This window comes from Syngnathoides biaculeatus, chromosome 4, assembly GCF_019802595.1.
Source record: "Syngnathoides biaculeatus isolate LvHL_M chromosome 4, ASM1980259v1, whole genome shotgun sequence".
Classification (NCBI taxonomy): domain Eukaryota; kingdom Metazoa; phylum Chordata; class Actinopteri; order Syngnathiformes; family Syngnathidae; genus Syngnathoides; species Syngnathoides biaculeatus.
Genome location: NC_084643.1, coordinates 30,532,699 through 30,558,450, shown reverse-complemented (window position 1 = coordinate 30,558,450; position 25,752 = coordinate 30,532,699). Strand labels below are relative to the sequence as shown.

The following is a 25,752-nucleotide window of genomic DNA, read 5'->3' as shown; positions in this document are numbered from 1 at the left end:
ACTTTTGGACAAAGGAAAGTGTGCTTCAAGAGGAAATTACACATTTCATTGACTCCGCGTATAAAGTTATTATGGCATCTTTTAGATAATTAACAAAACAGGTAAGCGTTCTTGTTAACATCAACTATATCTGTTCCGAAAGCATTAATGTCTTTAATCATTCCACTATAGATAATCTATTGTTGGGTGTTAAAAATGGCAATTACCAGACTAAGGAGGCTGAAACACAACATTCATTATATCAATTGAGGCAAACGAGGGGTTTACAATCTCCCTTGAGATCACGGCCACGTCGTTCCTCCTGGTTTGATGAACAAGGAAATGAGGTTTCATTTACAGCTTTTCTTTGCTGGATTTAGCATCTGAGGGAGAATATTCCATGCAAAGTTGTGGGTGCACGACAGAAGTTGGACAAGGACATGAGGCGGTCGTAATGTATGCGCACAAACAGCACAAATTCGAAGCGAAACAAAGATTGGACCAAAAAGGCAAAATGAGAAGAATATTCTATGTGAATTGTACATCAAGGGCAGAAATGTACTTGACTTTTTTGCAGCCTAATAAGCACTGTGATACTTTAGAATCATGCACCTACAATTGATTCAGTTACATAATGAGATACCCACACAGCTCCATATTATCGTCACTAAAACAATGGATTTGTTTGGTTGCGGTTGTTCATTTTTGAGTGGGTTGGTTAAAAAAAAAACTGCGGGCCAGAGAAGATCTACATTTGTACTCATTTAACTGAATTCGTTATTGAATCGATGGACTGAAAATGTCCCCAAAAGAGGAGAGCAATTCAGAAATTTTAAGGCCAACGGCCAACTGTGATCAGGTGTGATCATGTGAGAGACAAGTCTTAGAAGATTTGTATTTATATATTTTTTCCAAACCTTGTCCTGTTCATCTGCTTGGACAAGCAAAATGACAGATCTGTCTACTCCGTGCAACAGGGGAGTTTCATTGACTCCCTCTATGGTAATGTGAATAATAATTAAGGTTCATTGTTTGAACTTGAGCAATTTCAGTCCCTCATTTCAATTCCAGTTCAGAACGATTCTCTGAGTGGGCTGGGTCGGAAAAGGTTAGCATGGGTGGTTTAAACAAAGTAAAGGACAGGACAGGGACAGGACAAAAATGGAGGATGCCAAGAGTTAGTGAAATTCGCAGTGCAATCGCAGTGTCTTGGGAGTGGCTATGTTATATCTAAATAAGTAGAAACTGAGTGCAAGTGACGGGCCAGTGTATGAAATATCACGAGATCTTAAGTCTCATTAAAGCTCAGTTACTCTACGGTTTAACGTATCTACTGGCGCTAGCCACAAGCTGTTGCCTGGCTAGTAGCTATGGATAGCTTTCCCATGACGTCACACACCTCTGGACATATCTGCAACCGCCATGTTAGAGGGTGATGTATTGCTCCGTTCTGGTTGCTTTTTGAGTGTTTGAATATTATATAAGATAGCCAATGTCATAAAATTGTGAATTACTATGGAGGTTTTGCCTGGAACAATTCAGGTGGGAAAGTCTCTTTACTGTTTACCGACACCAATGTGGAATCGGGGTGAGAGCACTGAAGATTTGGCAAGGAAAAGGAGAAGACTGTGGCTTTCACAAAAGTCCTCACTCATCCCAGTCCACAAAAAAAAAATATGTGGACATTTATGAAAGTAAATGTGAATGGTTATTTGGTTTTATGTGCCCTATGATTGGGTGGTGACCAGATCAGGGTGTACCCTGCGTCTTGGCAAGAGTCAGCTGGGATAGGCTCTAGCACCCCTGAAACCGTAGGAAGGATAAGCGGTTCAGAAAATGATTTGATGGATGGATATTTATGGTATATATTTACAGTAAGGATAGGTGGAACAGCAAATGAATGAACGAATATTCACTGTATATAGGCCTACATCAATAACTTCTGGATGAAATGGTCACCACCTTGTTTGGAGGCATCTCCCAGACATCTTTCTGGTGAGAGTGCAAGCAATATTTGGGTCCTGCGGTCACCACAATTTATCAGTCTAGGCAGTCCTCGTCGAGGCAGTCCTTGCAATGTCTCCGCCAGTGAGATAGAGGTCTTAAGAGGAGAACTACTTTTTTTACTTGTATGATAGTTAATGCCCCAAAAATGCCTAAAATGTGTAAAAAGAAGAAAAATATTTTTTTAAAAGTGTGTTTGCTCCCATTATTAACGGCGCTAAACTTGTTTTCACACTTGACAGTGTTATGGAAAACAGTGTCTGTGCATTTAATAAATGCTTTTTTAGATTTCCTTCAATTGTTTTTTTTATTTTTTTTTAAGAAGTTTGCACTTTTTTTCTACAATTAAAGTGCAACACATTGTGAAGCCCATGTAACAATAATAATTATTAATAACTGCGTCAAGCAGCAAAATGGACTTTTTTTTTTTGACAGCGTGGGCAAGATCTGTCCCACAGGCCATTGCTATGACACATCTGGACTAAGGGGTAGTGAGGATTCATTAATTAATACCTATCATACCACGCTTTTGAGCGTCTTGACGTTTTCAAAGATTTCACAGAGAATCGCCAGCGACCAGATGGGGGTTTGTTCCAAAAATGTCATGTGCGGCGAATGATGCAACGCGACGCCTTATTGTTCACAGCACAGCTCTGTCAGAACAATCTCCACAGTAACTTCTTATATCACTCTCACCAATTAGATGCAAGTGGGTCTCACGGGCTGCATCAGATGTCCTCTGAAGCAATCACAAGCTTCATTTTCTCATAGTCACAAATGTGTTTTTAATATTAAAATGCTACAGCCAACATTATTAGCAATACTTTTGGCAGGATTTAATCAGTATCTGGCAATTGCAGAGCTGCTTCCTGTGTGTGCTGTTGGGATTGGACACACCACATTACCCCTGATTGTTATGACCGTAGGAAATAAGAAATAAAACTAAAAACATGCAACTCAAGTGCGCCTCGCATTCTTAAAAACCATTTGTAGAGATCAACTTTGGAGATAGACTTCCTCACCGTCATCAGTGAAAAGCACGCCACAGTGTAAACAAACAACACTACTTGGTTGGCGCACTTGATGAATTCATGTTTGGCGTAGTCACTCCTACTTGACAGTCTCTCTCAGGCTGTGTTGTTGCATATTTGCTGCTCTCAGCACTGACAGAGAGCAAGTGAGTGCGGGTGAGGAGAGTCAGGTGAGGCTTCAAGCACTTTCCAAAAGGTGCTAATAGGTTGGCCTCATGGAACAGCTGCTGCTCCTTGACCCACTGCCCCAATGTCAACTCCACCAAGCAGCAACTTTCCAGTAAAAATAATATTTTGAAAAATAAATAAATAAATACATAATTTCGCACAATCCCCGTATGTGGCAAATTAGAACTTAGAAATAAGTCCCTCTTAAACCAAATAAGGGCCAAATAAAATGAACAGTGGTACACTGGTTTTATCATGACATATTCAATGCATCAATCTTAAATTACAGTTTATAACATTTTTCAAACTAGACTTTACACCAATCTGTTCGGCTTGATCTGTATTGTATGAGTATTAGCATTTTATGCTCATTGGCAATCTGCATTATTGTCATAATAAACCGATCTGATCAATGGTAAATGTGGTAAGGGGGTAATGTGGCGGTTACCCTAATTTTATATCATTGATGGAGAAGAGTGGGTCTGAATCAACTAAAAAGTATACTCCATCATCCATCTATTTTCTAAGCCGCTTATCCTCACAAGGATAGCGAGGAGTGCTGGAGCCTATCTCTGCTGTCAACGGCCAGGAGGCGGGGTACACCGTGAACTGGTTGGCCAGCCAATCGCAGGGCACATAGAGACAAACAGCCGTACTCACAATCATACAGAGGGGCAATTTAGAGTGTCCAGTTAATGTTGCATTTTCAGCTGATCCACCATGCCACCCTAAAAAGTATACTATGTTTAATATTTGTAATGTATAGGTATTAATGTATATTTCTGTATTGCAAATCCCGGGTGTCACTTGAAATCAGGAAAAAAGACAATCCTATCCTTCTAAAATTTGATGCATTAAATTGAAATTGGGAACTTGACATGAAGTCACTTGCGTTCAAGATGATTTCATGTAATAGTAATTTTTTGTGAACTTTGTTTGCTTATATGCTTTATTTGTGAAGTTAACCCACTGGAAGTAATTAGGTAATTAGAAATCGAGATAATAACTTCTCTGGAGTGTGTCAAATTTATTTTCATGTTATAGGGACGTCACGTATAAAAATAATGTGACCAAACAGTAATTGAATGGAAAAAAAACATTTCATTACCCATACACTAAACAGGAACCACTGCTTTGTATGTGACAGATGTGCCTTTATGCATTGATAAGAATCTTGAGGGTGGAGCACCACAATGCCAGCACATGCCTGCTCCTTTGACTCATGTGTACGATCTAACGGCGCCACACCTCACAGATGAAGGGTCCTCCTACTACTTTTCCATTGATTCCACTGGACCCTTGGGGAGTTTTCTGGTTTCAAGTAGCGCTCAGTTATTCAGGAAAAATGAAAACTAATCAACGCAGCTTTATTAGTGTTTGGATCCAAATCGAATAATTATTTCAGGGTTTTTTTTTTCCTTTTTATACTGGAAACCTAGAAAGTAAGGAAGGAAGCCAAACTGAAGCTGTGATAGCCATATCCAACTCCATGTAATGGACCGCTCGCCCCCCACTAGTATGATTGGGCAATATGGCCTCAACATCAAATCACAACCATGTGACGACATTTAGATAAAAAATTTTACACAGCATAATTCCCCAAACCAATCATTGCTGATGTTTCAGGTCGTGGGCATCACATTTAAACTAAAATATGTAGTACTTTATAAACATTTCACCGAAAGATATGGCAACACTGTGTCCAGGGCATTTTCAAAACTTCTAAACGGCGGTTTTAAGCGTTATGTTACAGTTAATAATAACATTAAGTCTTTTGTTTTGTAAAATTTGGGATGTCTTTTAAAGATGTGTGGATAGCCTGTTAGATATCTTGTGGTAGATTAACATTTTCGAAATAAAAAAAAAATCAAGACTGGTCCACAATTCACAGTTTGTTTGTTTTTTTCCCCCCAAGAACAGAATGTTATAAGCTAATGAAAATAACTACCGGTACTCTCAGAATTTGGGTTTTAATGCTAAAAAAACCTAAAGCATTCAGTTTTGATTTCAACAACTCGACATTTTAAACAGAAAGAATGAAGAAATTAACCTTAATTTAAAATGGTGACTTACTTCTGGAGCTTGTCATATTCTCTCTCAAAGTCCCTTTCAACCTGGAAAGAAATATAATTATTTAACACCATTTAAATGATATGATCACACCAGATGGCCAATCACAAGGTCTGAGCAAACAGTAAGAATTTAATAATTTGGAACGTCACAAGGGAGATAAAATAAAAGCCAAGAAACCCATTTTACATCTGAATTTCCATTGTACACAATCTGAGGACGGATGTTTGGACCAATTTGACATCATTATATGATTGAAAACAACCACTGTTTTGTCGGTTAAGACAAGCCTCGCGTTTGATCACTTCATTCCAATGTTCTTTGGGCACAGTAGATCCGTCATTTGATTTAAAGAGTAATTTATTTAGTAAATCAAGTTACATTCACGAAGGATGATAGAGTTTGTGCGACCATGCCTCTAAACAAGATATGTTGGAGCAGGTTGAGGAGGCAGCATGGCTTCCCAACCTGTGGTCACTTTGAGCCCACGTACGTAAACATAGCCGCTCAAACAACGAGGGAGTTTAGTCGAAAGAAAGGCAACCACAAAGCCTCTTCCTGATATTGTCCAGGAAGTAACAGGAAGCGGCCAGTGACCAGAGTGGACCAACGCTCCATTACAGGGGAAGTGGTTTGGTAGGTGGAACACCTACTCATGGTCACTTCAAGATAAACCACCTCTACACACTTCCACTGATTGCTCAGATCTATCATCGTGTGCAAAGTTGAACACTGAGGGTTATTATTTAAATAACTGACCACGTTGTACGAGTACACACTGAGGGCAATTGCGGTTCTTCTGGTAACTTACAGTTTTGGAGATAATTTGCTTCTTTGGCTGCCCGATCTTGAAGGGAATCCTGTAATGACAAACAATGTCTGTCTGTCATCAGGTGCACGATGAGTGACTAATTGGTGGAGAGTCCAAGTCTACAGAGTGAACGAGAATTAAGACCCCTGACAAGAAAAATTTGAAGCTGCTTAGTCCTGCTTCCTCACACAGAACCACATACATTTACTAAAACTGTACCTGTCTTTCTATCTCAGATGACTCCAGCAGGACTTTAGTACGTGACCCTTGCTGAGAATTGTCTTTTCACACAAAAGCGTGATTGTCAAATCAGGGCTAAAGCATGAAACCCCCACATGGAACTGGGCATTGAAAGTACTAGCACATTTTTTTTTAGAAATCCGTTTTTAAACAGAGCTTAAGAGACACAATCCCCCAACTTAATAATGATGTTTCATTTTAAATTAATACCCCCCAAAAATGTCAGCAAATTGCTGTCATAACTTTACTAATGCCTCTTTCACGATGTTATGTGTGTAATGCACATACGTTTTGCTGCTTCTAATTTCTTTCAACTAAAATCTAAATTTTTGACCTAGCACTGGGACTGCAGATGGAAATTAGTTTCAAAGATAATATATAATCTGGCACAGAACATCTCTATATTCTTAAATTTATTGGGAAAATTCAGCCATATAAAAAAAGGCTGTTGGGTGTACACACAGCTGGATGGTGATTTGTAGGCGGGGGAAAAAAGTAATAATAATAACAAAGGTCTTTCTCAAAGTCAGTGATTCCCAACCACATTATCCAATTTCATTTCATTGGTCCAAAAATCACTGTATTTGCAAGTTATGTAAAGTCGTTCATCATTTATGCCAGCCACCAAAAGAGTGACAGGCAGAACAATTAAACGTTCTTCCAAACGATGGCGGAGGTGTTGAAGGAGAGCTTGATGTATGTTTTTCTTCCAATTCCTGCAAATGTATCATCTTCGTGAATAAGCCAAGATTTTACAATATGCGACTAAATGCATGAGTAAATACAGATGAGACCTCTACTAGTACAGTCTACACTAGTATACATTTTTTGTGACATTTTTGTTTGGTTGTCTGTAATGACATTCTTCAAATCTGTAAAATGTGCCTTGGCTCAATAAAGGTTGTAAAACTAATTAATGCCTTGCCCCTTAATAAATGCCTGACATTCCGTGCAATTGAGTGAATATGTTAACTGAAACTTTGCTACACTGTTGGAAAGGGAAAAAAAAAAATCTGAGCCCCACATGAGTTTTGGCAAAAGAACACGAGTCATCCTTAGTTAAAACACACTCTTTTATCCCCATTTCAAAACCCAAGCCAGAGCTTTAATAAGTATCTCCGCACCATCAGAGCGCTTTCTGAAAGCAACAGTGCCTTACCAAAGCGCTAGCTGCCGGGTTGTCATTGACACTGCGTTAATAGGCTGAAATCTAAGCTATGTGATGGACAGTTGCGTCTGACAGGCAGGGTGAGGCAGCAGCTGCGTCAAAAGAAAGGTGTGTAGTCTAATGAGATGGAAAAGGGAGGGTGTGATGGAGGCAACCAGGAAGGAATGCGAAATCATCACGTGTGAGGTAGTTCTCCACATGATGACATTTCAACCCCCCCCAGGAAAAAAAAACAAACTAAAAATAAAAAGAGACACAAGCCAACAAGACAATTAACCAAGTATGTAAAAGCAAGAATGTGCACAATGACTGCTAAATGATTAATCGTGTTTTTTTGGGCACACATCTTCCCATAAGGCGAGTCAACAAGGAAAGTGTCCACTCAGGTATTTATTCCATCTCCCTTGTCATAAGTTAATGACTATTATGTTAATGACAATTAGCACAACTGGGTTTTAATTTGGGGAGTGGTGCTTGTCACAAAGGGGAAGTTTTAAGTTGTAGTTTGTCTCCCCTTAACTACTTTAGCACTGTTAATGGAACTGATTTTGAGACGAGACAGTTGTTGCTCCTTTCACATGGTACAATATATTTTCTTAATGAATTATTCATGCCAGTTTTACTAGTTATCAATTATTGGTACAAATGCATTCGCGGCGATGACTCTGCACTAACCTCACGAAAAATCAAGGCACTGCAACTGCATAAATTAATCCTTTTATAAAAAAAACCAAATCATTTACAAAATTATTTAAATATTTACTTAAAATTGACATGCCAAAAATGATTGTGTTTTGATGCAGTGCACTGTATAATTATGGCTGCTAAGGGGTTTTATTCTGCTGAATGCGATAATTCGTGAGATCTTCCAATCACTGTCAAAACAAATAATTTGGCTGTAATAGCAGTAAATTTAATCAAATAATTTAATACATTTTTCACTGCAGACCTGTGCAATTCTGAAAAAAAAAAATCATGATCGTTTTGATTGATAATGAGATCCTGATTAATAAACATTTTTTTCATGAATTTAAAAAATTGGTATTTATTCAACTACCAAAACTCACTTTTAAATATAACTTAAAACAACAACTAGACAATAAATTAGTAACAAGAGAAGTAATATTAAGAATAGAAATTGAAAAAAAAAAAGAAAAATATGTATAAAAATAATTTTGAGGCGGTAGAGCATTCTGGTTGAGCATCAAGAACTGAAAACTGATGGGAACTAAGAATAACATTCCAGGTTTTGGTTCCCATTTTCAATGCCTATTACGATGACTCTGGCAAAGAAGTGGTAAAAACCAACGAAGAAGAGGTGCAAACAATGAAGAATGACGGAGGCAAGCTAAAGTGTGTCATAACTTTGTTCAAATTAATGACCAGTTGCCTCAGTGCAACACTTGGAAAAGATTATATTGTGCAAAAGGGATTTTTACGATGTATACCATCTGACGTGCTCTCGCCCGAGTACCGCACTGAGCCTCAGCCTACACCACATGGAGAGTCAGTGAAGTCCACTCTCAGTCAGTTGTGTGCGTGAAACAATAAGACACAGACACATGCACACACACTGGATTGGTCAGCAGCCAATCGCAGAGTCACATTTAAAAAACCCGATTTAAGTCTCGTTTCTACATTCTCACATTTGGTCAAACCATACCGAGTATGCAACTCGCCTTTCACCCAGCCTCACCCTCTGACATGTGGATTTTGGACTTTTTCACTGCCACTTCCATTCTCTCCCTCACCCACCTCCTGGGAGACGTTGAAAGATGGGGATGAGCGAACTAAGCCTGTTGTTTGGAGTATTTTGCATCCACAAACCAGGACAAGTCCTGAATCCGAACACCTATGGTGCTTCATCTCATCAAACATGCTGGCAAATCTAACATTGTATTGCATCATATCATGTGATTAATATTGCCCACACTGGATCCATCACAGCTTCGTCATCCCTGAAGGTGCATCCCTCCGTCGGTGACCGCAGCTCAAGGTTTCTTCTTTTTTTCCCCCCTCTGAATATGTTTATCCAGAGTTTTTCCTTGGCCCAAATAGGGTTTTAGACCAGGAGATATTACCAATCTTTGTGAATTTTCGGTTTGTAAAGTCCTTTGAGATGTTTGTGACTAAAGGCTGTACAAATAAACTTGAGTTGACTAAGACCTGCGCTGCAAATCCAGGCATGCACTCCATTGGAGTCCTGATTCCGTTATGGCTGTCATAGTAACTTTGAAAGTGTAAAATCATCAGCTTTGTGCTTCCACTCTGTTGTTTGCTCGGAAGAAGGTCCGGAAAACACCCAATCTTACAGGCAGCGTAAAAGGTCCCAGTATTGTTGATGTGATCACAGCATCATGAGAACTCCATAGGATTTAGTCCGGTCCTTTAACTGTGCTGTCAATGTGTTCAAAGTGCACCACGTCACCACCATTCAAAATCACAAAGGCACAGACAAAGACGTAACAGTCTTCTGGCAAATTATGCACGGGCTGGAAGGGCCAATGGCGACCTCGCCTCTTGCAATGAGCACAGTGCGCCGGTTGAAGATGTTGGGAAGCGGAATTGTTTCGTCAGTGACCCCAAAGTCAAAGCTGTCACGTCATAGCAGCAAGTGTGCGGGCCACGCTGGAATGCTGTCCTCAGCAGAGTCCATAAAGACCTCTTTTCACGGCCGCTGCACCCCACTCTTGACCTTGTGTTTGGCCGTGCGTGCTGGCCCAAGCGTTGCTTGCCAGCCATTGATGCTGACTGAACTGAATGACGCCATATCACTTGATTGCTCGATAGCTGTCGTTCTTCCGTTTTACACCAACAATGTGCCAAGTGTCATAAAAAGTGAACATGTGTGCAGAAACACAAGGACGTAAAGGGTATAACGCTCCGATTGTATCCATAAGATGTGTTCATGAATAGTGATTAACTTTGCTTGGCTTGGATCCATCTTATTTAACATATGCCCACATTTGGCTTTTTTTCAGACAAATTTGATTAAACTACATACACTGTATGCAGTCACTCACATTTGACTAGCGCAAACGTGCTCGCCCGCCTCCGTGCTCGCAAATCTGCATAGTTGACCACGAAAAATCACGCGTGTAAAATTTGTTACGAGTAGAAAAAAATCGATATTGAACGACGTCACTTATTTTGTGTTGTCTTGACATTAATTTACGTGTTTATTTTATAGACGTTAACTAAACAAGCCTGCTCCAAAACAACCATTATTCACGCGGAAACAGGAAATGCAAGTTAACCGTACTGAGCATGTATGGAGGTTAGGCCGAAAGCGCATGTTCAGTGCTGCATTTACGTCGAAAGTCATCAACATGATGAGCCATGTCAAAGGAAATTCAGTTACACTAGGGGTGCTCATTGCATCGATCACGAGGCAGTGTGACGGCGTGCACCGCCCCCCCTCCCAAAAAAAGATGTTTGACTATCATCCACCTCGTCGCTTGATTCAGGTGTGGCCAATACGTTGAGCGAACGGACATAAAGGTGTGTTCTAGCAAGCCGGCCTCCTATTTACGGCAGTCCCGCGATGTGTGCCCCCCCCCCACAACATCACATTACGATTGGCGACAGAAATGTTTGTTCCCATGTATCGCTAGCTTGTTGCCACTAGCGGCAATTATGTCAAACTAAACTTTCAGGATTTTCAAAACATTGCAGGTACCGACAGTTCGTGTTCATTCCTTGACGGGCCAGTGCATTTAACTTTTCTTCAGATAAAGTGTGTCCGGGCAAGAATTTTTATCGATTAAAAATTTTAAATACTGTTTTATATCATGTTCTACTAATATCAGTTGAAATTTCAAATTATTTCTGAGTTAGAAATTTTAGTCTGCAATTTTAGTTATGTATTTGTTAATTTAATTTTTGATTTACTGTTATGTTCTATCAATTAGAGATGAAAGTGGACTTTTGTGAAAATTCCTGAAAATACAAATGCAACCACTGAAGGTGTGAAGTCCTGCTTGGGAGGTCCGGGGGCATGCATTTTTTTAAAAATGGATGGCTGTGGTGCATTCTGGCAAAATCTGTGAACAAAATTCAGACAAAAATTGGAAGTAAAATTTCCAAGTCCTGACCAAAAAAAAAAAATTCAGCAAAAGTTCCCCAAGGACCAAGCCCAGATTTTTTTGCCCCATCTCTCTATCACTGAATAGCACAAAATCACATTTGTCATTAAAATATGCATAAAATATGCCATTTTATCTCAAGACAAATGAATTAAGTGAACAATGCAGTAAAAAGAAATCTAAAATTGTCCCTTTCCCCACATTATACATAATATAGTATAGATATAGAATATACACAAAAATATATCCTAGAATTTCTACACCGTACAGCAAAACATGTTAAAGAAGTTGATCTGTAATAATTAGTATTAACGTTTAAGTCTCAAACTTGTTATGTCACGTTGCACTGATACGCGCGACCAGATCGCTCACTATCCTAGATATAGATCTAGTAATACTAATAGTACAATGAGTTGCCCTTAATAATATATATATATATATATATATATATATATATATATATATATCACATTTGAAAAATGAATGGGTGTTGTCAGTCATCCTCGCAAATAAAGTTGCAGGTGTGATTAGCGATGGCCTTAAAATAACTTACTGTTTTAATATAACATAACTGTAAATTAAAAATAAAATAAATACATAACTAAAATAGAAGGCTAAAATTTCAAACTCAGAAATGATCATTTCCAATTTCAACTGATATTTGTAGAACATGATATAAAATGTTATTTAACATTTTTCATCAATAAAAATTCTTGATCTGACCAACTTTATCTGAAGAAAAGTTAAATGCACTGGCCTGTCAAGGAATAAACACAAACGGTCTATACCCGCAATGTTTTGAAAATGCTGAAAGTTTAGTTCAACATGATCAGCGTTAGTGGCAACAAGATAGCAATACATTGGAACAAACATTCCTGTCGCCAATTGTGAGGTGTTGTTGTGGGGGGCATGTATCGCTGCGATTGCCGTAAATAGGAGGCCGGCTTGCTAGAACGCGCCTTTATGTGCATGCGCTCGACGTATTGGCCACACCTGAATCAAGGCACTAGGTGGATGATAGTCTTATGATTTTTTGGTTTTGTTTTTTTACGCCGTCACACTGCCTCGCGATCGACGCAATGAGCACTCCTGGTCTAACTGAATTTCCTTTGACATGGCCTATCGCCGATGCTTGCCTATCGCCCAATTTTTAGCTGTGATAGCCTCTGACAGTATTGTGACACTTGTGAGGATAAGCGGCTAGGAAGATGGACTACATACGATGTAATAACATTGGGCCGATAATATTTGCTTAGTCGTACAGTAATTTCAAGTTTGTTGTCCTAATGATTATTAATAAATTCAGTTTAGTAGGATTAAATTGATTACATTGGGACCTCTACCTTACAAAATCTTGAAATCCTATAACCTACTAGATCATTTACATTATTACAGTGGAATCTCGGAATTTCAACATAATTCGATTTGACTGCGTAATTCTCCAGTAGCTTCTTGTTACTCCTTTGGCAACACGAGCTGCCTTTTTTTCCATATTAATTCTTTAGGATAGTCGAAATAGTCAATTTAGCCAGACGATGCTAGTTAACAAGAGCTGTAACAATCACGCATTACCCTGCTTAGATCCACTGTGGTTCGCTCAACTTTCCTTATCCTTCACTGCTGGTAGCAGCAGCACTGTCTTTCTTTGTGCCAATGAAAAAGAAAATACATAAAAAATAACAACAACAAAATCTTGAGAAGCACGAGTGAAGGTACGTGAACCATGATGAGGAGTACATGTGACGGCAAGACTCCAAGTGAGCAGCGGCTCGTCTCGGGACCGCTCCATGTGCATTCAGCATTGCACTGCTTGAGCCGGCTATCCGCTCAATATGGATTTCGCTTTGGACGTGGCCTTAAACTGAGGCATTTTTTATGCAGATTGTTGGGTCCAAAACCAATTTGTACACCTACCTACCGAGACGGTCAAAATCCGAGGTTGCATTGTACGAGAATTCGTACAGCTATTCAGCATAAGTTACATCACTTAATCAGATCGAGAGAGATTTCAGCTGCCACTGGGAGTCCTTGTGATCACGAATAGGTCAAATATAACAATGCCAAAAGAACAAGATTAATCGTCAGAAAACCGCATGGTTCTCTTTAGTTTGATTAAATACTACATATACAATATATATTATAGAATGTATTAATTAATCACATCACATTATTCACACAGCCCACAAAACTGACCGCGTTTTGTGAGGAGACATGCCTCCCAGCCATGGATAGGTACTAAAGACATGTTTGGAATTCACTTTGCAATGGCCCTATGTGTGCGCCCTAAAACCTACGCTGTTACATATTGCAGTGGCTATCTTTAGGGCCTATCTCAGCAGCGGAGATGACGCTAACACTGCCGAAGGTGATCAGTCGCAGCAACTCCGGGACCCGGAAGACCAAAAATATTGCTTTCTTTCTCACCATGTCTGGGAGACATGAGAACCGCATCACCTGGGAAGCACTGATATCGGTTTATATACAGTATAAGTATTCTTTGAATAAATATAGACTGTATAGTGTGTGTGCGTGTGTTTTTGCATGTTTGTTCCACTAGCTCAGGACAGTCCACTCAGGAAGAATATCCTTTGCCATCCTTGTGGAATTCTCGGAACACTTGAACATTATCCATTCTACTCTCCACACTTTTTTTTAAACAAATGACAGTCCATTTCTGCTATTTAAGGGAGGTTTTTATGGCAAATGAAACCGTTTGAAACGGCTTTGTAATTCTGAGGCACGGACTTTGAGAACTCCTCGGAACTTTGGCCCATATGAACTTAGAGTAAATATTTTTAACTGAAACATGTTAGCCAAGGGGTTCCCTTAGTAACAAGAAATACCAAAGCATTGAGGCAATATGATGGGAAATATTGAGGTTATCCCATGTTACCCAAATTTGAAGGTGTTTTGGACCAGATTTTCTATAGGCAATAAAACACAAGTATGTTCCCCGAAACTTATACAAATCTCAATTTGTCCAGTACCCATCATCCTATTTTCAAAATAATTGGTGCATTGGACTCAGGTCAAGATGGTCATTGCAACCAGACCATACATTTAGACAGATTATGATTTTTGGGAACATTTCTGATGTTGCTAATGTCATGAAACTCATCGATCGAATTTGGTGTGAGTGATCAGGTCCCCAGATTCTACATGGAAGCCTTTGCCAATGATGGTCACCATCCAGTTACTCAACAAGAACTTCGAGGATAGCAGCTATGAAGAAGATAACTGACCCTGCAAACAATGTGACTTTTCTCTCCCGCTGAAGGGTTAAGATTAAGGTTTAATTATAGTTTATACTAAAGATTTCCTATTGTGGACTCACCTGTTCTATATATTTTTTTTTAAATCTGCAAAGCATAGTACTTAACTATAAATTTACATTGATACAGTACTAGAAAGTTTTGGACGCGTCTGATTTGGGGGATTTAATTCATCAAAGGCCTCTTTGAAACACTTTTTCAATAGAACACAGCGATGCCTGTTTTTGCATTTGAAGCTTTGTTTCAATTTACATCACAGGATTTTAAACTTACTATTCAGTTTTCCGCTTTATGTGGACCTGACTAAACCCAGAAACAAAGGTTAGTGCACCTCCTGTTTATTCCATGACTGGAATAAAGCTGTCCAAGGTGGCCCATGATAACTTGCATCACTACGGGTTGATATCATTGAGAACCCAAACATGCTAAAATGTTGTTTTCTTTAAGGGTCTTTTTTTTCCCCAGATAAAATGTAAATACATGCGCAGGATATAATTTATACACACATTAATGACACGATACAGATAAATACGAACAATGCCGAGACATTGGACAAGGTCATCTTTGGTAGCTTTTGAAGACATCTGGTGTAAAACAAAAGATGTGTAGATGTTTCAATTTCTGCAGTAACTTTGTTTCCATTCATTCGAACAGCAAGGACGTGCTTGGACGTGTTTCTCCTTAACTAATATTGTTTTTTGTGAGTGCATTTTCTATCAACCAACTCTTGCTATTTTAGGCGAACCCTTTTATTTTGTACCGGACATCACTGCATCTACTTCCTATCCCACCAACCCCCAACTTAATTAACCTCACTTTAAAACTATTTAATATCAGTAACGGCCGGCTGTATTCATACGAATGAGAAGAATATGAAAGTGACATAAATACGACTGCTATTAGACTAGACGCAAATGTTTCTGCGGCGAACGTGCTAACCTGAGCTAGCCCCTGTTGCCCAAATGTAAACAGACGACCAGAGCCCTTTAAAACGGGCTCCTGTCGTCTCGGGTAACTTGTTTTTCAAGTCAAACTATATTACTAAAGACAGACGAATAGCAAATAGACCATTTAAAAAAAACTTGGAGGGGATTTAAAAACTTATATGTGGAAATGTATTATTATTAATCTTCCTAGCAAAGCGAGTTAGCATAGGTCCCTTCCCAATTACTTGTTTCCAAATTAACAAATGTTCCACGGGACCAACACTGCTTTAGCACACACTATCAACACAACAGCTATTAACACGATATGTCTTATAAGTCAAAAAGAATATCAAAATCGCATTTTGGGCTTTCATAGAAGCTAGCGCTAACCTACCCTGAAGTTGTTCCAAGCTACCAGGAAATAGCCAAATCCCGACTCGGTTTAGCTCAATGTTTCGTCTCAGGCTGTATCAACTTAAACCGGACACATCCGAAAAGTTTGTGTCTTAAAGCGACTTACCAGCTCATATTTGCGCGGACTTCTAATCCAGTTTCATTGAGTTACTCTGTTTTCCTCCCTGGGACGCATCTCATTCGGCCAAACAACGAGGGAACGAAAAGGAAGTTGGAGGATCAGCCGCTTGGATTTCCTCCGAGGGAAGCACGGCGACACAAACTTGTAACTTGACCCAAATAAATAACCTTTAATTATCAACACTAGACGAGTAGGTTTTTTTAAAGGTTTTGTTACACAAATGAAAATGGTTGTGTGTCAGAAAAGCTTCAGGATTGGAGTCACAAATGTTATATTTCAAACCCAAACTAGAGGGTTTTTTTTCCCCCCCTTGCATGTGGGCCACACAATCAACCGGCATGTCTACCAAGATCCTGTGGGGTCTGTTTCATTCAGAAGAGGAGAAATTTGTGGCAGGACAACTTGCTGGCGCATCACCATGACAACACACCTGCTCACAATGCCCTGAGCATCTGACAGTTCCTGGCAGGGAAGAGCATTCTCCCAACTCACCTGACCAGACTCGGTATGACTCCCCACCCACACACACACACCTTTCCCAAGCTCAAGGAGACCCGTTTTGAAGACGTGTCTGACATCAAGATGGGTGTGATGAAGGAGCTAAAGAGGATCTTTACAATCGTGCGCCAATGTGTGGCAAAGACTGGGGAAATGTGTGGGTTACGGTGATGGGAAAAATATATCTTTTGTGACTACAGTCCAGGAACATTTGCAACAAAGATATGCCTGCTAATGTATCCGCACTGCTTGAGGGTAAGCAATGCAGTAAATGAATGAGTGGGGTGCGTAGTGGACCAAACATTCAGTATGCGGTATCTTTCTTTATTCAAGTACTGACATAGAAATGACAAAACATTTGCATGACAAGTAAACAAGGATAGAGTAAAATTCATTTCAATATTCAGCTCGTCATAAAAGGACCTTATTGTAAGGTAATAGAAACGTGAAAATAGTCCAAAGACATCCACAACAATTCAAACAAGACCTGTTGTTTTTCTTTAAAAACTAAACTAAAATAATAATAATAAAAAAATAAAATAAAACTAACGGAACAGTTATCCCAGTGTGCGTCTCAAATTGTTCATTGGAATGGTTCGTATCCCATTATTCCCACCCGTTGTATTTTCATGCATAATAAAGAAATGAACACCGCCCACAGCATTGGGCAGGCAGCGCTTGGGAACATTTCCGTGCACATGCAAACATGAGGATATACTGCCATGAAAAGGAAACAACACAACGGAAAAACAATGCACGTGTGAAAACACTGTAGTGTTGCCCTAGATCGGTGTTTCTCAACCGCCCCGGAAAATTACTGCTTACCACCAAAACCAGTTCAACAGTATTCCATGCACTGTCTGAACTTCAAACGTTGGGCAGTTTGGAAATTGATAAGTGCAAACAAAGAAAAAAAGGAAAAAAAAATCATTAGCAATGTTGCCCACAGATAATTTGGGGTTTCTTGGGGGGCGGGGGGATATAACACTTTGAGAAACACTGCCCTAGATAGCCACAAGATCCCTGAAGCCACCCCATGAGTAGCTTTACACAAGCCCAGTTGGACAATTAAAACATAAACATTAGCATACGGCTGCCTTCCACTCTCAAACAAACTGAGGTCACTTTTTTTTCTCTCTCTCAATTTGGAGTTTTCATCGCATATTGTTTTTGATCAGCCAACCCTGCAACCCAGATTGGCACCAACATGGCTGCTGATGTTGGATCGCGTCCAAAATGGATCGGAGAAGGACGATGAGGCATATTCCACCCTCCGGTTTTGTAAAAATATAAATGAGATTGTTCTCGGAGATGGGAATGTTTAATATACTGTCAACAACAACAACAACAAAAAAGTCTATCGGATTCACACAGGAGGATTATTTTCCTGCTACCCACCAAACTGTAAAGTGAGGGGGTGGGAATGAGGAGAGCCTGAATCCATCAGTTCATTATGAGAACAACCCAAAAAAAAAAAAAAAAATCTGAAATGACAAATACACACAGTCGAGAGGATGTGACCAATGACATATTGAATATGTGAGGTTGTAATTACACGGCTTCATTTAGTCATGGAAAAAAAAAAAAAAGAGAGTGAGCTGCATTCCTGAACACAATGCAATGGTGAGGAGGCCACAGTCGCTATATAATTAAACATCCATTCTCACTAAGCAAGTGTCAATTCAAGAATAGCATTTTTTTCTCGGGGGGGGGGGGGGGGGGGGTGTCACATATTCAAAAACCTATAACAGGGGTGGACAACCCATAGCCTGTGAACACATTCTGACCAGGCATTGCAATTGGAGGAAAAACAAACAAAACTGTAATTGTTAATGAAAGCTGTAAAACATTTAATCCACAAATGCTCAGAATGTATAATAATAAACATTTCTTCTATTGGATTTTCTCCTCAATTTGGTGTGGCCCTCTATAGAAAGAAGCCCCCCAGCCCTGCTTTATCATCACTGGCTAACGCTTGAAACATCAATATTACATTTAACATAAATAGTTTTTCTATCTAAATCACATCATAGACTATATTGCTTTGTGCTTACTGCATGGGAATAGCTGCTACATGACGTTTCTTCGAGGAAATCTCGCCAACAATCTGATGTGATTGATTTAAAAAAAAAAAAAAAAACACCCAAAAAGTTTTTAAATGAGCCGTTTCTTTCATTTTATGTATAGTTTGTGTTCAATTCTCTGGGTGCCTGCTCATTTATCCATGTAGATGAGTCGAGACAAAAACCCTGTGAGGCCAAAATAATTGGAAAGTCAGTGGACACTCGCCAGGAAGCTCAGCAGTGAAAACTGGTTGTTCCAGCAGAGAGTGACGCTTCTACTACAACATGTTCTCTGTTAGAACACTCCTTTCAGGCTTTTGCGCTCGTCCACAATTCACTTTGCATCCCGCCGTCTTTATCCAGCCGCCGTGCTTCACAACAATATGTAGAACAGTCTCACTCGGATAGAAGACGCACTCACTTAACAAAGACAACTAATTCCGAGAAGAAAAAAGAAGAAAAATTCTGCCAGCCAAACTGGATGGATCATGATATTAATAAAGTTCGGATTTGAATCAAATCAAACGAGAAATACTCTTGCCCCATGAAAATGGTTATTAGTCCCCAAATGCACATTAAGAGTAATGAAAAACCTCAGATCACTTGTCTGGAAGATTAGTTGACATCTCGTGGCTTTTGATAACTTACGTTGGCTTCCAATCTATACTTTTCAATTCCGAGTATGCTATTTTAGATGCTTAGCATCATGACGAAAAAGGGTCAGCTTTTGAAAAGGGACGGAAGTGAAGGCAAGCTGTCCCCAACTGGGATTGTTTTGGGGCCCAAGCAGATTTTTAAGAAGAAAGCGCTGCGTTTTCACCTCCTTTCAGTACAATGGTCGAAATACTGTAAAACCACTCGAGAAAAATGTGGGCTTTATGCAACAGTTGAAGCAACTATGCAGTCATTTATGCTCAGCGAACGTGGAAGCAAAAGTTAACCACTTCAGGGATGGTGCAATTGCTAAAATGAAATCTTATTTGGTGGAGTTTTAATGCTCCAATTTTTTTTTTCTTTTTAAATTGTAAAACATATCCTCCACAAGCATTCAGTACAAATGTTCTCCTTTAATTAATGCAGATATTTTTTTTTGTATTTACATATTGTGCATCGTGGCATGCACATATATGTACAAATATAACCACCTATGGTGCATTTGAGCGCATAACATACTGTAGCAACTTGCATACAAATTTGAAACATGGCACAAAAACAAGAAACACCTTTGTTGTTAACTCAGTCTTTATGTTTTGGATATTGAATGTTATTTTAATCGTATATTAGCTGCCCATCTTTTGGATTCTCCAGCCATTAAATGTAAAGTGTATGCAGATACTACTGGGAAGTACAAAGAAAGATCCTTCCAACCTGTTACACATTAGTATGCAACTTATGTGTAGTCGTCTCTCCGTTAGTGAATACTTTGACATCATGTAATTGGAGAAACTAGGAATGGACAGTATTGGGGAAAGTTTGACGTAAAGCCACCTTAGAGAAGCAAAGTTGTTGTGCAATAAAAAGTATGAAACATGATAAAGAGGTTTTTCGCATGAGGAATATCGTGTTGGCACGCAGCCATGTCATATTAGCCCAATCCAGGAGCATTCAGTATTTGGACTTAGTCGGACTAGAATGGGAAATAGGTTGGAGTCTGGTCTTTCTTTGGACCCCACATAGAAGCAGAGCTCATTCGTGTGATGCTTGGCAAATGTCAGGCACGATAAGAAGAAGAACAAGGTTGGCTGAGTTACCACGATAGATTTGGCACATTCATAGGAGAAAACAACATTGAAATTGAAAAAAAATAACACCACACCATAACAAAATGAAAATAATCATAATAAGACAAGTGCCACTAATAAGGTGTCCATGACGGTCCACAAACATTGTACACAAATTGCACTTTTCAACAGCCTAATAAAACAAATGCATACATCCCAGACAACTCACCCTTTCTTTCACTTTGCTCCTCTCTTACGATTTACTTTGTCTATTTCGGTCGTCATGATAGAGTCTGGTTTGCTCTCAGTTAAGAAATGTACAAAAGTGGAAACCAGAGCAAAGCCAGCGTAGATGCACGGAGGGACGGAATTTGCTAAGATTGGCTTCCGTTGGCACCGCGGCCTCCCCCCTCTTACTTCAACCGACGGCGTGGGGAGAGGAAGAATCACCTTTTGCTTTTCTAATAATGGACGCGGCCCCATTGTACTGAGTCTGTGTAAAGGGCAGACTCCAGTCCCGGTGCAGGTAGTGATGGTCACGAGGGCCCCATGGTGGGCCCCCCGCAGGAGCTGGGTGGAGAACTGTGGCTCCCGACCACTCCGTTGCCCTTGTCGGACGGTTTCTTGTCCTTCTGTTTCAGGTGAACCTTAGCGTGTCTCTTTCGCTCGTCGCTCCGGGCGAACTTGCGCCCGCAAAACTCACAGGAGAAGGGCTTTTCGCCGGTGTGCGTGCGGATGTGCGTGGTCAGGTGGTCGCTGCGGCTGAAGGAGCGCATGCATATCCGGCACTGGAAGGGCTTGTGGCCCGTGTGAATGCGCAGGTGCCGCGTCAGCTCGTCTGAGCGGGAGAAGCGCCGGTCGCAGTTCTCCGCCGGGCAGGCGTGCGGACGTTCGTGTACGGGCGTTTTGCTGGGGCGGTTGGGGTACTTCCGCGGTCGGATGGGTTTTAGCGTGAGAGTCTGCGGAGGAGGGTGGTGAGCGGCGCCGTGCTGCTGCCCGCCGATGAAACCCGGGTGGATCTGCTGCTTGTCTTTGAACGCTCGGATTGTTTCCAGGGGAGTGATGGGCGGAGGGTTGACCCGGATGGGGTCCATAGTCTGAAAGGGTTTGTGCTCCATCACGCTAACTTCCCCCTGGTGATGGAAGAGGTTGTAGTCTGGGATCATGGAAAAAAGGCTGCCGTCCATGGAGGCTTTGGACGTGGAGTGATAGTCATTGGGGGGGTAAGCCAGAGCTGTGCTGGTGGCAGGACTGTGGTGGAAGGACACCTGGTCCTGGTATAGGTCACCGCAGGTGGAGTAGGCGGGCAGCGGCGGGCCGTAAACCTGCTCCATGTCGGAGTTCTGTCCTCCCATGCTGGCCGCCGAGGACGGCGTCTGGGCGCTTACCGTGCCGGGCGACGGAGAGACGCCGAGGATTCCCGCGCTGACGAGGCTGATGATGTTGTTGTCGGAACACCAGCCGGAGCCACCGATGCCGCCCGAAGGCGGCGTGTCGAAAGCAAACTTGCCCAGATAGGTGACCGTCTGCCCGCTCCGGTTGGACTGGAAGCTGGACCCATACTGAATCTCCGCACCGGCTTTCTCGCTTCCCATGCCTATATCCATGATATTATCTAGGTTAGAGCAAAAACAAAAGAAGTAGTAATCCACATGGGTTCCTCAAGCATTACTAAGTGCACTCTGTAAAAAAGTTACACACACTAAACTCAAGAGGATTTTTTTCTTTGTCCAAGTCAAAGTGTGAGTCCTATAGGTTTTTCCTGTCCTGACTCAAAAGAGTCTTCAAATTTTTCGAAAGAAACGCGAGTGGCGTCCCGACCAGTAAATTCAAATGAGTGAGTTGTGCATCTAAAAGCGTGGTGACTGTCCCTCTGCGATCCCACAAGCCTTCATAAATCATAACCTAAACACCCCCTTTGATCCAGCCATTGTGTCCCTCAGGAGGACAGCCAAACTCAATGGCAACATCATCTGACTTCTTACAGGGGGGTGGGATGGGGGGACACTTTCCGCACAGTGCACTCTCACTCATTCTACATCTGTACATTATGGTGGTTTGGGGGGGGGGGGGCGCTGTACATTCACAAGCGTTACCAGAATTGAACATGATTTATGATTAATCAGACACCCTGGATATGCCAAAGATGCCAATCGTGCCATGGACACTCAATCAGAAGATAGGAGACATGTTAGTTTCACACACACACAAATGCTTATAGGACATACATAAATATAAACACATTTAAATGTCACGCTGTAATTTCAGGAATTTGGCTACATGGAAAACATCTGTATATATTTAAACACCTGGCAAGTAATTGCAATGATAGATTTGCCATATTAAATTCGGCATTGTACGCTTCTGCTTCATTTCACCTGATTATTTATTCACAGAAATATGACTCGTACTGTGCATTATCCGTTTTGCAGAAATAATTCATGGAAATTGAGAGAACACACCTGCTGTCGATAAACCGTTTTACCTTTTCCATCTCTTTGTAATTGACTCAATTTTATTAACACAAAATAAAAATATGGCAAATGTTCAAATAATTTGCCGTCACCTTTCATTTAACATTAAATATACCTGTGTAAGATATATTTTTAAGCTTTCATTTATATATATATATATATATATATACATATATGTATAAAAGTGAAAATGTTCGTGTGTATTTTTAAAATGTTTTTTTATGGAGACAATTTAAGGTGGGAGTAAATTTTCAAATCTTGCATTGAATGTGCAGCGCGTGGATGAAGCCGCACGCGACTGCGGCCGATTGATTTCCTGCCAAAGTGCGCCAACCGCGAAGATTCACGGCGACGGAATTAATAGGAAATATGCACACACCGAAATAATCTGGATTAAGGTGGAAACGGGGCCTCGCGGTTTTGGAGCACAAAAGCGGGTTTCACGGGGCCCCCCGCGTGCGGTCTTGTCGACGAAAGAGCAACTCAAGTATTTGCGCTTGAGATTTATAAAGTCAACGTAAATAGGAGATGGATTTTTAAATTGCGGTTGAATAGTTGTTTATTAGCCTTTTTAAACAGTTACGTCACTTGTTATGAATCGGCGGCGATGGGTAAAATGGATATTTTCTCACAATAATCAAAGCAATTGGAAATTAAAGATTGAGGGTTTTTTTTCCCCATGATCTGTACCGCAATTATAAATATGTAGTAAATCCAATGTGTATATTGAAGCTTCGTAAGTACTACCGTGCAGTATTTCCACGTGTGGGTGAGTGTGTTGTTGTTGTTGCCGAGGGGCCGGTGCGCCACTCGCGCCGCGGAGAGAGCGCGGAGCGGCGGAGCGTGCAGCGGGGAGCTGCGCGCAAACAGGTGCCCCTCCACAACTTCTGCCTCACTTCTTTTCCTCCGTTCAAATCAAAGAATCGAGGCAGTTTTAAAAGACCGAGGAGAAGGAGAAGCACTTGTTCTTACCCGTGTTCATCTGTGAGTAGTGGTTAATAGATTCCGTGCTGGTGAAAATGTTCATCGACGTGGGGACGTCCTCTTCTGGGTACAGGCTGTCGGGGATGCTGTTGATTAGACTGCTCATGGTAAGAGGGAGCTTGTCCGCCACTTTCCCGGTCATAGCACTGCGAGTCACTCCGACATGAGTGAGAGGCTCGGGGTAGGGGTAGGGACGGGGTTTGCCGACGCGCGCGGAGCTCGGGAATCGGGTGCGGGGAGTCGGGTGTCCAGCAGCGGTAGCGTCTCCCGGTGCCTTCCGAAGTTGTTGTTGCTTATTTTAAAAGTTTATCTCCTTCCCGAGTCGTCAGCGCTTCCGTGTGTGTCCCCCCCCCCCCGCGACTACTGTGTTGTGACTCGGGAGCGGCGCGGATGCCTTTTGTGGGCTGCTTGTGGTTCCAATGTGGACTGTGCGGGAAAACAAAAACAAAAACAAAAACAAAAGAAAAAAAAACGAGTGGTGGCCGTCTGCGCACTCGCTCTATTGGAGCTGGCTCGGGGACTTCAGTGGAGCGGCATTAATAGTGGGCTGGAACCTTGGCGTGACGTAGATGCCCATATAAGGACAGCTCAGAGACAGGCTCCCCCGCGTCAGCCTGCCCCGTGGAAACTACAAGTGGAAGAAGAAAATGGCTACGGGAGATCACGGGGGCGGGTCCCGCGGTGAAACCGGTGGTTACTGCACACGCCTCACTTTTTTTGCGGTCGAGGGTTTGAATCCTGCGTAGAGTTCTCCGCGTGCTGCTGGGTCTATATATATATATATATACAAAAAATGCCCCGTGATGGGCCGATGACCAGTCCAGGGTCATAGGTGGCAAAAGTACTCACACACTGCACTTTAGTATTTAGCAAAAAATAAATAATAATAATAATAATAATAATGAAAAGACTACAAGCAATATATACCGAACTCTTGTACTTAAAAGAATAAACATATATAGACTATTTCATGTGCTTTTGTTGTTGCAACCTACGTCTTATTCTATCAAGCACATCAAGTTACTCATAATTGGTTTGGCAGTTTTGACGGAGAATGCCCTTCCTGACTCAACACACCCATTAAAAAAAAAACAAAACAAACAAACAAACAAAAAAAAAAAAACGGGCTTCTGAAAGGCAGTGAATCGGTATTGGGCCGCCAGGAAGCAAAATGGTTTCCATGAAAAGCGGCACCATGTCGCTGATATGTACGTAGAAGTACACGCACAGGTATTCACACCATGTCGTCGCAATGAAATTTCTCTTCACATCGTCTTGTCTTGCTTTTATGAACTTATTAAACAAGGCCATGAATGGGGAATGTATCGCTTCTCCGCTTGTGACACCTTTGTTACTCCTCCCTGGTTGACATTCTCCAATGTCACTAGACCCCCCCCACAAGCCCTCAATCTTGCAATTAAAATCTCAGAGTTACTAATGGATCTGTAACTGTCTCGAGTTGGCATCTGTATCATCGGCACGCAGCTCATCTGTAAATACTTTGCAAGTGGCGCGTGCAGCACACAAAAAGCAAACTGGCGCACATCAGTTTGCGTTCAATCGCAGCGAGGCGCGCTGCTGCCGGGTGCCGGGTTTTGCCTGGCCCACGTGACCGCCCCGACGTGGAAACGCCAAATAAGGAGCCGTCCGGTCACGCCCCCCCCCCCCCCGCCACTCTGGGCCCAATATGGGCAAGTTCCGGGTGAAGTCGTAGTAGTGGAAA

General features: G+C 41.3%; 2 protein-coding genes across 2 annotated transcripts in view; both read right to left on the bottom strand.

The window, feature by feature from the left end:
• Positions 1 to 16,621, bottom strand: part of bin3 (bridging integrator 3) — a 41,811-nt gene extending 25,190 nt beyond the window's left edge. The window contains exons 1-3 of the mRNA XM_061816867.1: positions 16,275 to 16,621; positions 6,064 to 6,112; positions 5,256 to 5,296 (exon numbers count right to left, since the gene is read on the bottom strand). Of these exons, the coding sequence (XP_061672851.1) occupies positions 5,256 to 5,296; positions 6,064 to 6,112; positions 16,275 to 16,282 (98 nt within the window). The 5' untranslated portion in view covers positions 16,283 to 16,621. The remainder of the gene's footprint in view (positions 1 to 5,255; positions 5,297 to 6,063; positions 6,113 to 16,274) is intronic.
• A 2,798-nt stretch (positions 16,622 to 19,419) lies between these two features.
• egr3 (early growth response 3) lies at positions 19,420 to 22,178 on the bottom strand. Its single transcript, XM_061817530.1, has one exon. It carries the CDS (start codon positions 22,176 to 22,178, stop codon positions 21,108 to 21,110), a length of 1,071 nt encoding a protein of 356 aa, XP_061673514.1. The 3' UTR covers positions 19,420 to 21,107.
• Between the last annotated feature and the right edge of the window lie 3,574 nt (positions 22,179 to 25,752).

Excerpts from the sequence above, each read along its gene's own strand:
- egr3 (XM_061817530.1), bottom strand. The coding sequence starts at position 22,178 with ATGGATATAGGCATGGGAAGCGAGAAAGCCGGTGCGGAGATTCAGTAT.